Source organism: Artemia franciscana, chromosome 4, assembly GCF_032884065.1.
Source record: "Artemia franciscana chromosome 4, ASM3288406v1, whole genome shotgun sequence".
Classification (NCBI taxonomy): Eukaryota; Metazoa; Arthropoda; class Branchiopoda; order Anostraca; family Artemiidae; genus Artemia; species Artemia franciscana.
In genome coordinates this window covers 16,218,256-16,234,269 of record NC_088866.1, presented here as the reverse complement: position 1 = coordinate 16,234,269, position 16,014 = coordinate 16,218,256, and the positions used below count along the sequence as shown (strand labels likewise).

At 35.7% G+C, this 16,014-nt stretch overlaps 1 protein-coding gene across 3 annotated transcripts in view; it reads right to left on the bottom strand.

The window, feature by feature from the left end:
- The window catches only part of LOC136026058 (sodium- and chloride-dependent GABA transporter 1-like), a 165,617-nt gene that overhangs the window by 138,143 nt on the left and 11,460 nt on the right, over nucleotides 1–16,014 (bottom strand). Inside the window, exons 2-3 of one of the 3 annotated variants that reach the window (XM_065702242.1) lie at nucleotides 13,123–13,169; nucleotides 6,791–6,990 (exon numbers count right to left, since the gene is read on the bottom strand). In XM_065702242.1, coding sequence (XP_065558314.1) covers nucleotides 6,791–6,839 — 49 coding nt within the window. In that variant the 5' untranslated portion in view covers nucleotides 6,840–6,990; nucleotides 13,123–13,169. Of the gene's footprint in view, nucleotides 1–6,790; nucleotides 6,991–13,122; nucleotides 13,171–16,014 lie in introns of those variants that run through there. The other 2 variants (XM_065702243.1, XM_065702244.1) reach the window with 2 other exon arrangements.

Here is a 16,014-nt window from a genome sequence, read left to right as displayed (position 1 = left end):
TGTCTGAACATGGATTTTGAAATGAAGATTAGGAATTTGTCAAAGACTAAAAAAGATGCAATTATATTATTCCAGGATAAGGGGCTGTTGCCCACAACAAAACAGTGCGTCAATGGACATTTCTACGTTCTGGGTACATAATTCTAAGTTGTAATTTTACAATTTTCCTAATAAAGTATTATATTTTCATCATATTTTGTTTTATTTCATTAACTTTATCAAAAGTTTGGGCTATATATTTGCACATTAGGGAGGGGGGTGCATTATATCAAATACCTAACTTAACCTAACCTAACCACCCCCATATATAAAATATTTAATTAAAATGTACCTGCATCGTAGTTTGTTTCACGAAAGAACTTAACTTCACTTATTGGAAGAATTATTCCGATTGTAATTTCTCTTGAGCAATTTTCGAAATGTTGAACCTAAGTTAGGTGAAATCCTAAGATTTGATTAAACTCAATCTTCCAGCCCATGGTTGCCACTTGCTAGATCCTTGGTCCTCCCATAAATATAATAATACTTGTCATATTTAGCAAATGATTAAAAAACTTTTCTCACAAAATAAGTTTTTCAAAGAAAAGTAAACAGCCCCATAAAACCTAAAATGAGCATAATTAGTAATAGAGACAAATAATCTTTAAAGAGTAAAACTACAAGTAATAACCATCAAGATATAAATGAAACCCAAAGCGACCTTTAGTATTTCGGTTAATATTAGGCCGAGTCGCTTCTTATTTAAATATACAGAGTCGCTCAAAATCGATTTTGCCGAAATAGCCGCTTTTTTCAAGGAAAAAAGTTAAAACCGAAATTAGGTAAAAAGCGAAAAGGATGCTTTCACCCCCCCCAATCCACTAAACACTGCTCAAATTAAGATTCTGGTTTTCCAACCCCCTCTAATCTTACTTGGGTGGGGATGGGGAACTAAGCGACAGAATTTTCCAAGCAGGATGGCATTTTGAGTTAATGCTCGGACTTGAATTAATAGGAAACGAGTTTTTAAACCAGAAAATGTTGTAGACATTTAAATTCAGGATTCCCCCCATCCCCGCCCCATTTCCCTGAAAAAAGGGTATTTCTGCGCATTCGATTTTGATTGATTTTGGACATATAATTAAGCGATTTTTCCGAACGTTTCGGTTCCAAAACATTTTCTGTTCCGCAAACGCATAGTCAAAACTGATTTTTCATTGGACTCCAAGAACTTGAATGGTTTAACATGGGAAGTTGGAAAGGTTGAACCTAATTTAGGCGAAACCATAAGACATGGTTATACTCACTTCTTCAGCCCTTGGTTGACACTTACCACTCTTACTAGATCTATGGTCTTCTCATAATTATAATAATACTTATCGTATTTAGAAAATAATTTTAAAAATTTTACCCACAAAATAAGTTTTTCAAAGAAAAGTAAATAGCTCCATAAAACCTAAAATGAGCATAAATTGTAATAGAGATAAATAATCTTTAAAGAGTAAAACAACAACTAATAACCATCAATATATAAATGAAACCCAAAACGAACAGAAATTACAATAGATAACCCAGTCAAAATCAAATTGAGAAGAAATTAGCATGAGTGGAAGATAATTTTTTTTACTTTAAGTCCCCGTATATGCTTAGATTCTGTATCGACGACTTTGCGGTGAGTACTGCGTAAGTCTTGCCTGAAAACTTAGTTCTATATCCCGTAATTAAAGAACAGGTGTTTATATTTCTTTTCGTTATTTGGACGCAACTGTCTTAATTCTTAAAATATTTGTGGAGATTTCCTACCGGTATAATTTTCAAACTCGTTCTGACGTACTTATCCTTCTCCCTTTAAACTGGGTTCTCTATTATCGATTTTCTGCGAATTCCGGACGTCGTCTGGTTAATTTTCCGCGGCCTCTGGGTCTGTGTTCACAGATTTCTAAAGCAAATACTATTTTGGTTTACCGGGAGTGTGGGATTTTCGTTATGTGGATGTGAATATTTCCGATATTCTGTGATAAATGTTCTTTTAAGTGACAATCAATGGCGGGAGAGTAATAACCCTCCTATTCTCGTATTCTGCCGTTTCTATTCAAGAACTAAAACTTGCCAAGTGTAAATAGCCTATTCTAATCATCTTTGGAGTCAGATTCTGGCGTTTCATACAGAGATTTTGAAGAAAATGCATGCGCAGGGAAGGGGGGTCATACCCCTTGACTTGGTTCCGTGTTCTTATTTATAATTCCCTATATTCTTTACGTTATTTGTCTGTTATCTGCTCTTATTTAAAGACCCCTCCCCCTTGCAGAAAAAATGTATTTCTCTGTCTTGAAACTAGCTCGTTCTTGTACGCCTCGAGGAAGCGTAATACTCTCCTTGATCAATTCAAAGTTATGCATAGTTGATTGCATTTTATTTGATTTCAAATATTCAACTGTGATGAATTTTTATATTTTATCAACATTTGCCTATCTAACATGCGTATCTGCGCCAAAGTTCACGCTAAATTTGATGCCAAAGCTCGTATTCTGACACTAGAAAATTTTTGCTTATGAATTAATAAAATCCCGGGTGCTATTTAGTTTCACGTTGGAAGCTTCTTTCTTCCCCTACTATGGGTCAAAGTCTAGTATTACCATCTTTTCAGAGGGTGGTAGTCCTAGAGTCAAAGTCAATTTTTCAAAATATCGGGTAGGGCAATTTTTACCCTTTTCAAAATCTTGGCAGGGATCTATGTTTCCCTGCTATGAACCGCCATCCCCCCCACCCCGATTGACGGCAGCTAGAACGTGAAACCCAAAACGAACAGAAATTACAATAAATAACCTAGTCAAAATCAAATTGAGCAGAAATTAGCATGAGTGGAAGATATTTTTTTTACTTGAAATCCCCGTTTATGCTTAGATTTTGTATCGACGACTTCGCAGTGAGCACTGCGTAAACCTTGCCTGAAAACTTGCTCTATATTCCATAATTAAAGAATAGGTGTTTATACTTCTTTTTGTGATTTGGATACAACTGTCATAATTCTTAAAATATTTGTGGAGATTTCCTTACAGTATAATTTTCAAACTCGTTCTGACGTACTTATCCTTCTCCCTTTTAACTGGGTTCTTTATTATCGATCTTCCGCGAATTCCCTTCGTAGTCTGGTCAATTTTCAGCGACTTTCGGGCCTGTATTCCCCGATTTCTAAAACAAATACTGTTTAGGTTTACCAGGAGTGAGGGATTATCAAAAAGATTGAGGTAAGGGTTTAAGTTGAAATTCATCCTTTTCCTATTTTTATTCTACCGTTGCTAAGTTAAGTCTTCATTGTCAATTTCCTCGTCTCTACCTTTCCAGAATATTTTAGAAAGTCCTCATCAAAAACCATTTGAAGAGCTTATAATTGGTGGATGAATTTATATTGAGGGTAGGGTTCCGCTGCAGAGCTAAAAACTATCCTTTAACTAGAATGTCTGCAAAACGACTTCTATTCTGTGGTCTTTGAGGGAAATCTTTCCCAAATACATAAAATCTCTCCCCCATCTCTTTTCAAAATGCAAATAGACTAAAAAAAAAACAAAAGTATAATGTTATAAATGACTGCACATATTATTGATTTAACGGAAATAATTTTAAATTACTATACCCAGTAATTAGAGGGTGTTGTAATTTCGTAGCAGGGGTGGATTCCCGTCTCGTTTTTGGGCGTGCCCCTGTTCAGGATGAGGATGGGAGGCTGTGTTAGCTCATTTCACATAGCAATCTGTTCCAAGTTGTAACTTAAAGAATCAGCGGACGACACAAATTTTCATTATGTGGATGTGAATACTTCCAATATCCTGTGATAAATGTTCTATTATTAAGTGACAATTAATAGCGGGAGAGTAGCGACCCTCCTATTTTCGTATTCTGCTGGTCCTAATCAAGAACTAAAACTTGCCAAGTGTAAGTAGCCTACTCTAATCATCTTTGAAGTCAGATTCTGGCGTATCATACGGAAATTTTGAAGAAAATGCGTGCACAGGGAAGGGGGGTCATACCCCTTGACTTGGTTCTGTATTCTTATTTATGATTCCCTATATCCTTTATATTATTCGTCTGTTACCTGCTGTTCTTTAACCCCTTCCCCTCCCATCGCAGAAAAAAAAATGTATTTCTCTATCTCGAAACTAGCTCGTTCTTGTACGCCTCGTGGAAGCGTAATACTCTCCTTGATCAATTCAAAGTTATGCATAGTGTATTGCATTTTATTTGATTTCATATATTTAATTGTGATAAATTTTTATATTTTATTAACATTAGTCTATCTAATATGCGTATCTGTACCAAAGTTCACGCTAAGTTTGATGCCAAAGCTCGTATTCTGAGCCGACACTAGAAAATTTTTGCTTCTGAATTAATAAAATCACGGGCTCTATTTAGCTTCACGTCGGGGTCTTCTTTTTTCCCTTACTACGGATCAAAGTCTAGTATTACTATCTTTTCAGGAGGTGGTTCATGTCGTTTATTCAAAAATTTGTTTTCCCCAAAAAAGTATGGGAAACCGGTGACGACTGGGGGGTGTTGCTATCGGTCTTACTAGGATTGAAACCAGAACTTTCACCATGCTAAGTTTTTTTTTATAAAGTTTATGTAATTTTGAGTTTCAATTAAAGGCCTAAATTTATATGGATCAAACCTTAAATTTCTGTGGGTTGTCATTATTCTGTTTTTGTTTAGTTAGTATGTAGAATAAAAGAATCGTTTAATTAACACTTAAATACTATTACAAACGTAAAAAAGTTATCAAACAGTAAGGAGCGACCCGGCTCAATAGTAACCAAAACTCCAAAAAACTCTACATCAAAAGAATCGAATTTTAATGCTGATTTTAAATATATAAGTTTAATCAAGTTTAGTCTTACCCATCAAAAGTTACGAGCCTGACAAAATTTGCGTTATTTTAGAAAATAGGGGAAAACATCCCCTAAAATGCATAGAATATTAAAGAAAATTACACCATCAGACTCAGCGTATCTGAGAACCCTACTGTAGAAGTTTCAAGCTCCTATCTACAAAAATGTGAAATTTAGTATTTTTTGCCAGAAGGCAGATCACGGATGCGTGTTTATTTGTTTGTTTTTTTTTTCCCGGGGGTGATCGTATCGACCCAGTTGTCCTAGAATGTTGCGAGGGGGCTCATTCTAACGGAAATGAAAAGTTCTAGTGCCCTTTTTAAGCGACCAAAAAATCCCACGCTAATTATTTTCCCAAAGTCAACGGATCAAAATTCTGAGATAGCCATTTTATTCAGCGTAGTTGAAAAACCTTATAAATATGTCTTTGGGGACACCTTACTCCCCCACAGTCCCCGTGGGAGGGGCTAAAAGTTACAAACTTTGACCAGTGCTTACACATAGTAATGGTTATTGGGAAGTGTACAGGCGTTTTCAGGAGGATTTTTTCGTTAGGGGGAGGGGTTGAGAAGAGGGGGATATACTGGGGGAGCTTTTCATCGAGGAATTTGTCATGGGGGAAGAAAATTTCCATGAAGGTAGCGCATGATTTACTAGCATTATTTAAAAAAAACAATGAAAAAATAAATATGAAAAAGTTTTATTCAGCTGGAAGTAAGGAGCAGCATTAAAACTTAAAACGAACAGAAATTATTACCCATATGAGTGGCTCACCTCCTCCTAATACCTCGCTCTTTAAGCTAAAGTATTTTTAGTAATGTCAAGTATTTATTTTACGGCTTTTGTAATTCAGGGGTCATTCTTAATGAATTGGGACAAAATTTAAGATTTAGTGTAAAGAGAGAGTTACTGAAGAGGGAGCGAACCCTCTCATATATGTAATAAAAACATGAGAATAAAAAGTTCTTTACGTAAGCTAATTTATAAGTTATGTATATCCTTTACTAATAAAAAGATTCGTAAAAAATTAAAAGTTCTACTTGCCTTTTTAATTAACCAAAAAATCGGAGGGCAACTAGGCTTCCTCCCCCGCTCTTTTTTTCTCAAAATCATTCGATCAAAATTATGAGAGAGCCATTTAGCCAAAAAAAAATATATGCAAATTTCGTTTTGATTATTCCTCTGTGGAGAGCCAAAATCAAAACATGCATTGATTCAAAAACGTTCAGAAATTAAATTAAAAAAACAAGTTTTTTCAACTGAAAGTAAGGAGCGACATTAAAACTTAAACGAACAGAAATTACTTCGTATATGAAAGGGGCTACTTCCTCATCAACGCCCCGCTCTTTACGCTAAAGTTTTTTACTATTGTAAAAAGAAGAGCTGAGAGAAAGAGTCAAACTTTAGCGTAAAGAGCGGGGCGTTGATGAGGAAGCAGCCCCTTTCATATACGAAGTAATTTCTGTTCGTTTTAAGTTTTAATGTCGCTCCTTACTTTCAGTTGAAAAAACTTGTTTTTTTTTTATTTAATTCGGCCCAAGAAGCTTTGCTTGTTATGGGACATAAAACACAATAATAAAGTACTAAAAGAACCAACCATAAACAATACCCTAAATCAAACAATATATATGAAATAAAGATGAAGGAGAATAAACACTAGCATACAGCAAAAAAATTGATAGTAATTATAATAATATAAAAAAAAGAAACCAAGAAAGTAGAGAAACGGGAAAGACCGAATTGACATTAGAACATGAGACGAAAAAAAGGAAAAAAAATGGACTTTAAAAATTAGGAAGATTCCTGAAAATAATTTTAAAAAGAATAGAAGAGACATATACCAGTTCAGAAAGAACTCCAAAAAGGAGAAACAATAGGAAAAGAGAAAACAGGGAAAATAAACAAAGGAGAGAAAGAAATTACTAAACTGGAAAGACCCGGGGACATCTGAAAGGGGCCGGACGAATGGCGTTCCATAATAGAATTGTTAAACAGGAGACCTCTGGGCTGCTGTAGATGATCATTGGGTAAAAGAGAAGATCTGCGAGAAGAACTATGTAAAAAAGATGAGTACCTAGCTGAGCCCGTCCGTGAAAAAAAAATTGCTGCAGAGGCGGTGGAAGTATACCTAGAAAAGCAGAATGCGCTAGATAAAGATTACTTTTACCCACAATACGATCCAGCGGAGGCTATTCCAGTATCATTATAAAGGTTAGAGGAAGGGCAAAGCCAAGGGAGAAGAAAAGCAGCCTTCACTGCCGTATTTTGGGCTCTTTGAAGTGAGCAGAGATGGAATTATTAGTACTACCCCAGACACAGCAGCATTAAGAAAGGTAAGGAAAAATAAAAGCATAATAAAGAGAAAGCATAACATCTGTAGGAAGAAATGAGTTAACCCGGTGCAACATTGAAGACTGGCGGAAGTTGAGGGAACGGGTGTGAGTTATATGCTGTTTAAAAGAAAGAAAACAGTCAAGGTACACACCAAAAAATTTAATAAGATTATTTAAAAAGATTATTCGAAATATTGGGGATGGCAGTTTTTACCCTTTTCAAAATCTTGGCAGGGGTCTATGTTCCCTCGCTGTGCCCCGCCACCCCTTCCCCCCCCCCCCTTTGATTGACGGCCGCTAGAACGTACTGCATGTTAATAAGAATTGCGCATTTGACTCACGGCTCTTTTGTTATATTAAATAAAAAAACTAGTTTTTTTAACTGAAAGTAAGGAGCGACATTAAAACTTACAATGAACAGGAATTACTCCGTATATGAAATGGGTTGTCCCCTCCGCAATACCTCGCTCTTTACGCTAAAGTTTTTAATTGTTTTAAAAAGTAGAATTGTGGCAAAGAGTCAAACTTTAGCGTAAAGAGCGAGGGATTGCGGAGGGGACAACCCATTTCATATACGGAGTAATTTCTGTTCGTTTTAAGTTTTAATGTCGCTCCTTACTTTCAGTTAAAAAAACTAGTTTTTTATTTAATTTCTGAACGTTTTTGAATTAATGCATGTTTGATTTTGGCTCTCCGTACATAAATTATTAAAATGAAATTTGCATAATAATTCTTTTTTTGGGTAAATGGCTTTCTCTTAGTTTTGATCAGACGATTTTGAGAAATAAGGCGTGTGGAAGGAGTCCTAGTTGCCCTCCAATTTTTCGGTTACTTAAAAAGGCAACTAGAACTTTTAATTTTTAACGAACGTTTTTATTAGTAAAAAATATACGTAACTGAAGAATTAACATACGTAACAAAATTTTATATTCTTATATTTTTGATTATATATATGAGGGGGTTTGTCCCCTCGTTAATACCTTGCTCTTCACAATAAATCTTAAGTTTTGTCCCAATTATTTGAGAATGACCCCTGAATCAGAAAGGCCGTAGAATAAATAGTTGAAATTACTAAAAATACTTTAGCATAAAGAGCAAAGTATTTATCTCCTCCTAAATACCTCGCTCTTTATGCTAAAGTATTTTTAGAACCCCTCATATGCGTAATAATCTCTGTTCGTTTTAAGTTTTAATGCTACTCCTTACTTTCAATTGAAAAAACTTGTTCATGTTTATATTTTCATTGTTTTTTTTTATAGTAATGCTAGAAAATCCTGCGCCCTTTTCATTGTATTTATCTTCCCCCATGAAATATTCCTCCAAGGAATGAAATCCTCCCACATAGCCCCCTCCCCTCAACCCTACACCCAAACCAAAAAATCCCCCTGAAAACGTCGGTACACTTCCCAATAACCATTACTGTATGTAAACATTGGTCAAAGTTTGTAACTTGCAGCCCCTCCCCCAGGGACTGTGGGGGAGTAAGTCATCCCCAAAGACATAGTTATTATGGTTTTCGACTATGCGGAACAAAATGGCTATCTCAAAATTTTGATCCGTTGATTTTGGGAAAAAAGAGCGTGGGAGGGGGCCTAGGTGCCCTCCAATTTTTTGGTCACTTAAAAAGGGCACTAGAACTTTTCATTTCCGTTAGAATGAGCCCTCTTGCAACACTCTAGGACCACTTGGTAGATGCAATGACCCCTGGGGAAGAAAAAAAAAAAAAAAAAAAAAACAAATAAACACGCACCCGTGATCTGTCTTCTGGCAAAAAATACGAAATTCCACATTTTTGTAGATTGGACCTTGAAATTTATTCTATAGGGTTCTCTGATACGCTGAATGCGATGGTATGGTTTTTGTAAAGATCCTATGACTTTTAGGGGGTGTTTCCCCCTATTTTCCAAAATAAGGCAAATTTTCTCAGGCTCGTAACTTTTGGTGACAAAGACTAAATTTGATGAAAGTTATATATTTAAAATCAGCATAAAAATCCGATTCTTTTGATATATCTCTTAGCATCAAAGTTCCGTTTTTTAGAGTTTCGTTCACTATTGAGCCGGGTCGCTCCTTACTACAGTTCGTTACCACGAATTTTTTGATAATCTATGCTTACGGTACTCCCATGCAGTGTTAATAAGGGTAAGGGAGTGTAATTTCATGCCTAGACCATAGAAATAAAGCACTGTTTTTATTTTTTATCCCCCTGTGAGCTCACTTAGGGTGAAAACGGGGACATAAATGATGGAATTTTCTATTTCTGAAGTCATTTTTGGTCTCTTCAGACTTTAATCTATAGGAAACGACCTTTCAATTACATATTTCTTTTCAATCATGATTTTTATTATTATAATACCACAAATGGTATTATTTGCCCTTCTGATCTAACCTAGGGTAAAAATGGCGTTGTAATTGATGGAATTTTTTTCAAGTATGATTTTGTTTTTGGTCTACTCAGACTTAAATTAATAGGAAATGACCTTTTAATCCACGAAACACTGCACAGATTAAGGTTCTGATTTTCCGACCCCCTCTAACCTTCCTTGGGTTGGAATGGGGTACTAAGCGATTTTATTTTCCAAGCATGATGTGAATTAACAGGAAACAAGTTTTCAAACCAGAAAACGTTTCTAGATTACCCACAACACCCCCCCCCCATCCCTGCCCCATTTTCCTGAAAAAAGGGTATTTCTGCGCAGCAAATTTTTTTATTTTATTTTGGATACATAATTAAGCGAATTTTTCCGAACGATTCGCTTCCAAAACAATTTCTGTTCCACAAAAACATGTTCAAAACCGAATTTTCCTTGAAATCTAAGATCTTGAATGTTTTAACATGGGAAGAAGTCATTGACAAAATTTAAAATACTTTTTGGAGTTTGAAGACAAGTTTAGACTAACATTTTTTTCTATTTTGAAGACCTTTTACAATGACAAATATTCTGCAATATATTGTAACGAATTCTGTGTCATAAATTTAAATTCAATCCATAACTTTATGCAGCTTATGAAAATTTAAATTTGACTATTTAAATGCCTGAAAACCTTTAATATACGCCTATGCAAACACCTGTAATTGATGAGCTTTTCCTGTGAAATTGTCTTTTGCAATTTTTGAAAGGTTGAACCTAATTTAGGTGAAACCATATGGTTTGGTTATACTCACCCTTGCAGCCTATTGTTGTCAATTGCTAGATCCTTGGCCCTCCCATATATACACTAATGCTTTTCATATTTTAAAAAATTATAAATAAAACTATTCCCACAAATAAGTTTTTCAAAGAAAAGTAAACAGCTCCATAAAACCTAAAATGAACACATTTAGTAATAGAGCCAAATAATTTTTAAAGAGTAAAACAACAACTAATAACCATCAAGATATAAATGAAACCCAAAACGAACAGAAATTACAATAAATAACCCAGTAAAATCAAAATGATAAGAAATTAGCATGAATGGACGATGGTTTTTTTTTTTACTTGAAATCCCTGTTTATGCTTAGATTCTGTATCGACGACTTCGCGGTGAGCACTGCGTAAACCTTGCCTGAAAACTTGTTCTATATTCCATAATTAAAGAACAGGTGTTTATATTTCTTTTTGTGATTTGGATACAACTGTCTTAATTCTTAAAGTATTTGTGGAGATTTCCTTGCAGTATAATTTTCAAACTCGTTCTGACGTACTTATCCTTCTCCCTTTTAACTGGGTTCTCTATTATCGATTTTCCGCGAATTCCGGACATAGTCTCTGGTTAATTTTCAGCGACTTCTGGGTCCGTGTTCCGCGATTTCTAAAGCAAATACTTTTTTGGTTTACCAGGAGTGAGGGATTATCAAAAAGATTGAGGTAAGGGTTTAAGTTGAAATTCCTCCTTTTCCTATTTCTATTCTACCGTTGCTAAGTTAAGTCTTCATTGTCAATTTCCTCGTCTCTGCCTTTCTAGAATCTTTTTCTAGAATTTCTTGTTTCTAAGTTTATAAGCTATTGGACAAAATAGCAGGAATTTAAAAGAAAGTCCTCATCAAAAACCATATGAAGAACTTAAAATTGGTGGATGACTTTATATTGAGGGAAGGGATCCGCTGTAGAGCTAAAAACTATCCTTGAACTAGAATGTCTACAAAACGACTTCGATTCTGTGGTCTTTGAGAGAAATCTTTCCCAAGTACGTAGAATCTCTCCCCCATCTCTTCTCAAAATACAAATAGACTAAAAAAACAAAAGTATAACGTTATTAATGACTACACATATTATTGATTTAACGGAAATAATTTTAAATTATTATACCCATTTATTAGAGGGTTCTGTAGTTCCGTAGCAAGGGTGGATTCCCGTCTTGTTATTGGGCGTGCCCCTGTTGGGGGGGCTGTGTTAACTCATTTCACATAGCAGTCTGTTCCAAGTTGTAACTTAAATAATCAGCGGACGACACAAATTTTCATTATGTGGATGTGAATACTTCCGATATCCTGTGATAAATGTTCTTTCAAGTGACAATCAATGGCGGGAGAGTAGCCACCCTCCTATTCTCGTATTCTCCTGTTCCCATTCAAGAAATAAAACTTGCCAAGTGTAAGTAGCCTACTCTAATCATCTTTGGAGTCAGATTCTGGCGTTTCATACGGAGATTTTGAAGAAGACGCGTGCGCAGGGAAGGGGGAGATCATACCCCTTGACTTGATTCCTTGTTTTTATTTATAATTCCCTATATCCTTTACATTATTCGTCTGTTATCCGCTGTTCTTTAAAGACCCCCCCCCCCTTGCAGAAGAAAAATATATTTCTGTCTCGAAAATAGCTCGTTCTTGTTCGCCTTGTGGAAGCGTAATACTCTCCTTGATCAATTCAAAGTTATGCATAGTTGATTGCATTTTATTTGATTTTATATATTTAATTGTGATAATTTTTGTTTTATTTTATTAACATTAGTCTATCTAATATGCGTATCTGCGCCAAAGTTCACGCTAAATTTGATGCCAAAGCTCGTATTCTGACACTAGAAAATGTTTGCTTCTGAATTAATAAAATCCTGGGTGCTATTTAGCTTCACGTTGGGGTCTTCTTTCTTCCCTTACTTAGGATCAAAGTCTTGTATTACCATCTTTTCAGGAGGTGGTTCATGTCGTTTGTTCAAAAATTTGTTTTCCCTAAAAAAGTATGGGAAACCGGTTATGGAGGAGACTAGGGGGTATTGCCATGGGTCTAACTAGGATCGAAACCTGAACTTTCACCATGCTAAGTTTTTTTTTAATAAAGTTTATGTAGTTTTGAGTTTCAATTAAAGGCCTAAATTTATATGGATCAAACCTGAAATTTGCTTTGTGTTGGCATATTTTTGTGTTATTATTCAGTTTTTATTAAACACTATTACAAGCGTAAAAGGTATTCGGTCAAGAAGCCTTGCTTGTTATGGGACATAAAACACAATAATAAAGCACTAAGAGAACCATAAATAATACCCTAAACCAAACAATACATATGAAATAAAGATGAAGGAGAATAAATACTAGCATACAGAAAAAAAACTGGTGGTAATTATAATAATATAAATAAATAGAAACCAAGAAAGTAGAGAAACAGGAAAGACCAAGTTTACATTAGAACATGAGACGAAAAAAAAAGAAAAAAAGGACCTTAAAAGTTAGGAAGATTCCTGAAAATAATTTAAAAAGAATAGAAGAGAGATATACCAGTTCGGAAAGAACCCCAAAAAGGAGAAACAATAGGAAAAGAGAAATCAGGGAAGATAAACAAAGTTGAGAGAGAAATTACTAAACTGGAAAGACCCGGGGACATCCGAAGGGGCCGGAGGGATGGAGTTTCATAATAGAATTGTTAAACAGGAGACCTCTGGGCTGCTCTAGATGATCATTTGCTTAGAAAAAAAATCTGCAAGAAGAATTACGTAAAAAGAAGAGTAACTACCTGAGCCTGTCCGTGAAAAAATTGCTTCAGAGGCGGTGGAAGTGTACCTAGAAAAGGAGAGTGTGCTAAATAAAGATTACTTTTACCAACAATGCGATCCAGCGAAGGCTATTCCAGTATCATTATAAAGGTTAGAGGAAGGGTAAAGCCAAGGGAGAAGAAAAGTAGCCTTCACTGCCTATTTTGGGCTCTCTGAAGTGAGCAGAGACGGGATTATTAGTTCTACCCCAGACACAGCAGCATTAAGAAAGGTAAGGAAAAATAAAAGCATAATAAAGAGAAAGCATAACATCTGTAGGAAGAAATGAGTTAACCCGGTGCAACATTGAAGACTGGCGGAAGATGAGGGAAGGGATGTGAGTTATATGCGGTTTAAAAGAAAGAAAACAGTCAAGATACACATAAAAAATTTTCACCATAGTAGCTTGTGTTATGATATCCTTCCCATAAGTCAGGGTGATTGACTCCTGTACGTCCCTCATACGGTTAGAGGTCCTGACATTGACAACGGTATTCTTTCGGCCGTTAAGAGCCATACCATTTGACCAGCACCAATACTTTATTTTATCCAGAAGACCTTGAGCTATGGAAGTGGCAGATGGAAAATCGACTGTAGCAAGGAAAAAGTTACTGTCATCAGCAGAAAGAATAAGGTGAACATGGCGATGACGAACATCAACAAGATCATTAATGTAAAATAAAAACAAAAGTGGTCCAAGCACAGAGCCTTGTGGGACACCTTTCAATATAGGCAAAATAGAGGAAGAAGTATCATTAACCGAAACATACTGAGATCTGCCTGACAGAATAGACCTTAACCATTCTAGTGGGACTCCATGTACTCCAAATAAAGACAGTTTAGAGAAAAGAACAGAGTGTTCAACCATATCAAAGGCCCTTGAAAAGTCAAGAAAATAGACACATAACACACAAGCCCTTGTACAGATTAACACGCACAAACTCTATTGCATCTGAAAGTGCATACAAAGTAGAGAAAGTGGGGCGAAGATCATATTGATGGCTAGTTATGAGAGAATTTCCAGCAGTCGTATTAGTACTAAACACAAATGAAGAGAGTCTACGACACACTACTTTTTCAACAACCTTACAGATGACGGGAAGAAGAGCAATAGGTCTGCAGTTTGAAATTAGAGATGAATCACCTTTTGACAATTTCTTGGTGAGTATTTCTCCCCCACTAGACCATGTAGACCTCTTCCCGAGCTTTGATTTAGCATAATTGATTAGCTGAAGTCTAGGCTTTGTGAGTGACTAAGAAATAAAGAAACCACTACCTTACAGACTTTTCTTTCCTCTAAGAATGAGCTGCTGCTTTCTAGGACTACAAAATTCCACAACAAGTGGGCGAGTTTTCAAACCTGAGCCTTGTTTTCCAATCCTTAGTTTGAAAAAATGTAAATAATATATTTATTGTGCCCTTTTGGCAAAACTATCAATTCATTAGGACAAAAGAGGTAACAAAATAAATCCAACCTGACATAAAACTTAGACCATGTTAATAAACTCTGTGAATATGCCTGTCCTGTGCCCCAACTTGGCTGGACCCTCTGTCAAAACCGAATATTTGCATATTCCAAGTTTTGAGAAAATCAGGAAATAGGTTTTTTTTAAACTGGAAAAATTGACGGAGCTACAGAGTTTCATCAATAGACTTTGAAAGTTTGGTTTCTTCCAGATACATCCATGCTAGGTTTAGCTGCTGAAAACTAATGATTTCTATATTGTTTACTCCAAGGTTTTCTTTTGGGGGGGGATACACAAGAATTTTTTTGTTACGGTGTTTACGAGTCAGAAATTTTTTTTGGGGGGAGTGGGGTTCAAACCCCATAACCCCCCTGTATACGGGTCTGTTTTACCCCTTCATATACTAGGTCGTATCTCAGAAACTATGGCATTGAAAAAAAAAATCTGAATCCACCGTCGAAAATTGCTGTGTGGTGATTTGAGGAGGGGCACTTTTGACAAAAAATAAAATTTTGTGAAGATGCTGCGTTTTGGCCGAAGACGACTAGATTTGGCAGGCAGAAACTCTCAAAAATTTTACTTTTTTTGTCATATAATAATTTAATTTCTTATACTTTGCCGTTTTACAGATTTGGTAAATGCCCCTCCTAGAAGTTTGTCATGTGTATGTGCCACTGCACGTACCAGCTTCTCACCTTCTACCAAGTGTAACTTATAAACATGCCAGTGATGTTAATGTACGGAAATTAGGGAAGAGTCAAAGTGAACTATTCAAAATACGGGGGAGGGCAAATTTTACCCTTTTCAAATTCTTGGCAGGGGTCTTTGTTTCCCTGCTATGCCCCTCCACCCCATCCCACCCCCCGGTTGACGGCCGCTAGAACGTAGAGCATGTTAATAAGAATTTCAAGTTGACCCACCGTTCTTTTGTTTAGTAATCTATGCCTACGGTACTCCCATGCAGTGCTAATAAGGTCAAAGGAGTGTATTTTCTTGCCCAGACCATAGAAATAAAGCACCGTTTTGGTGGTTGCGTTGAACAAAGTAATATTCAAGAGAAATAGAGAGTTTACTTGTAAAAAATGTTGCGACTCAAGACTTGTCATTCTTTTCGCTTGCTTAGTATTTCTCACGCAATAACAGAAATTGAATATACTTGTTTGTCTCAATTCGTTGCTCAGCATTAGTAAACACGAGGATTGTTTGAATGAAAATACCAAAGATAATTTTTTTTTTTACTGGAAATACCCAAAAAAGATATTTTTTTCAAATATGGTGAAATCGATGGCAGATTTTCTCCCTCCTCGTGCAGTTGTTTCCAACTATTGACTTGATAACGGGATTTTGTGTGCATGTCTCCGGTCTACAATATATAAACACTATTTTCCTTTTTTTTAATCCTTTTTT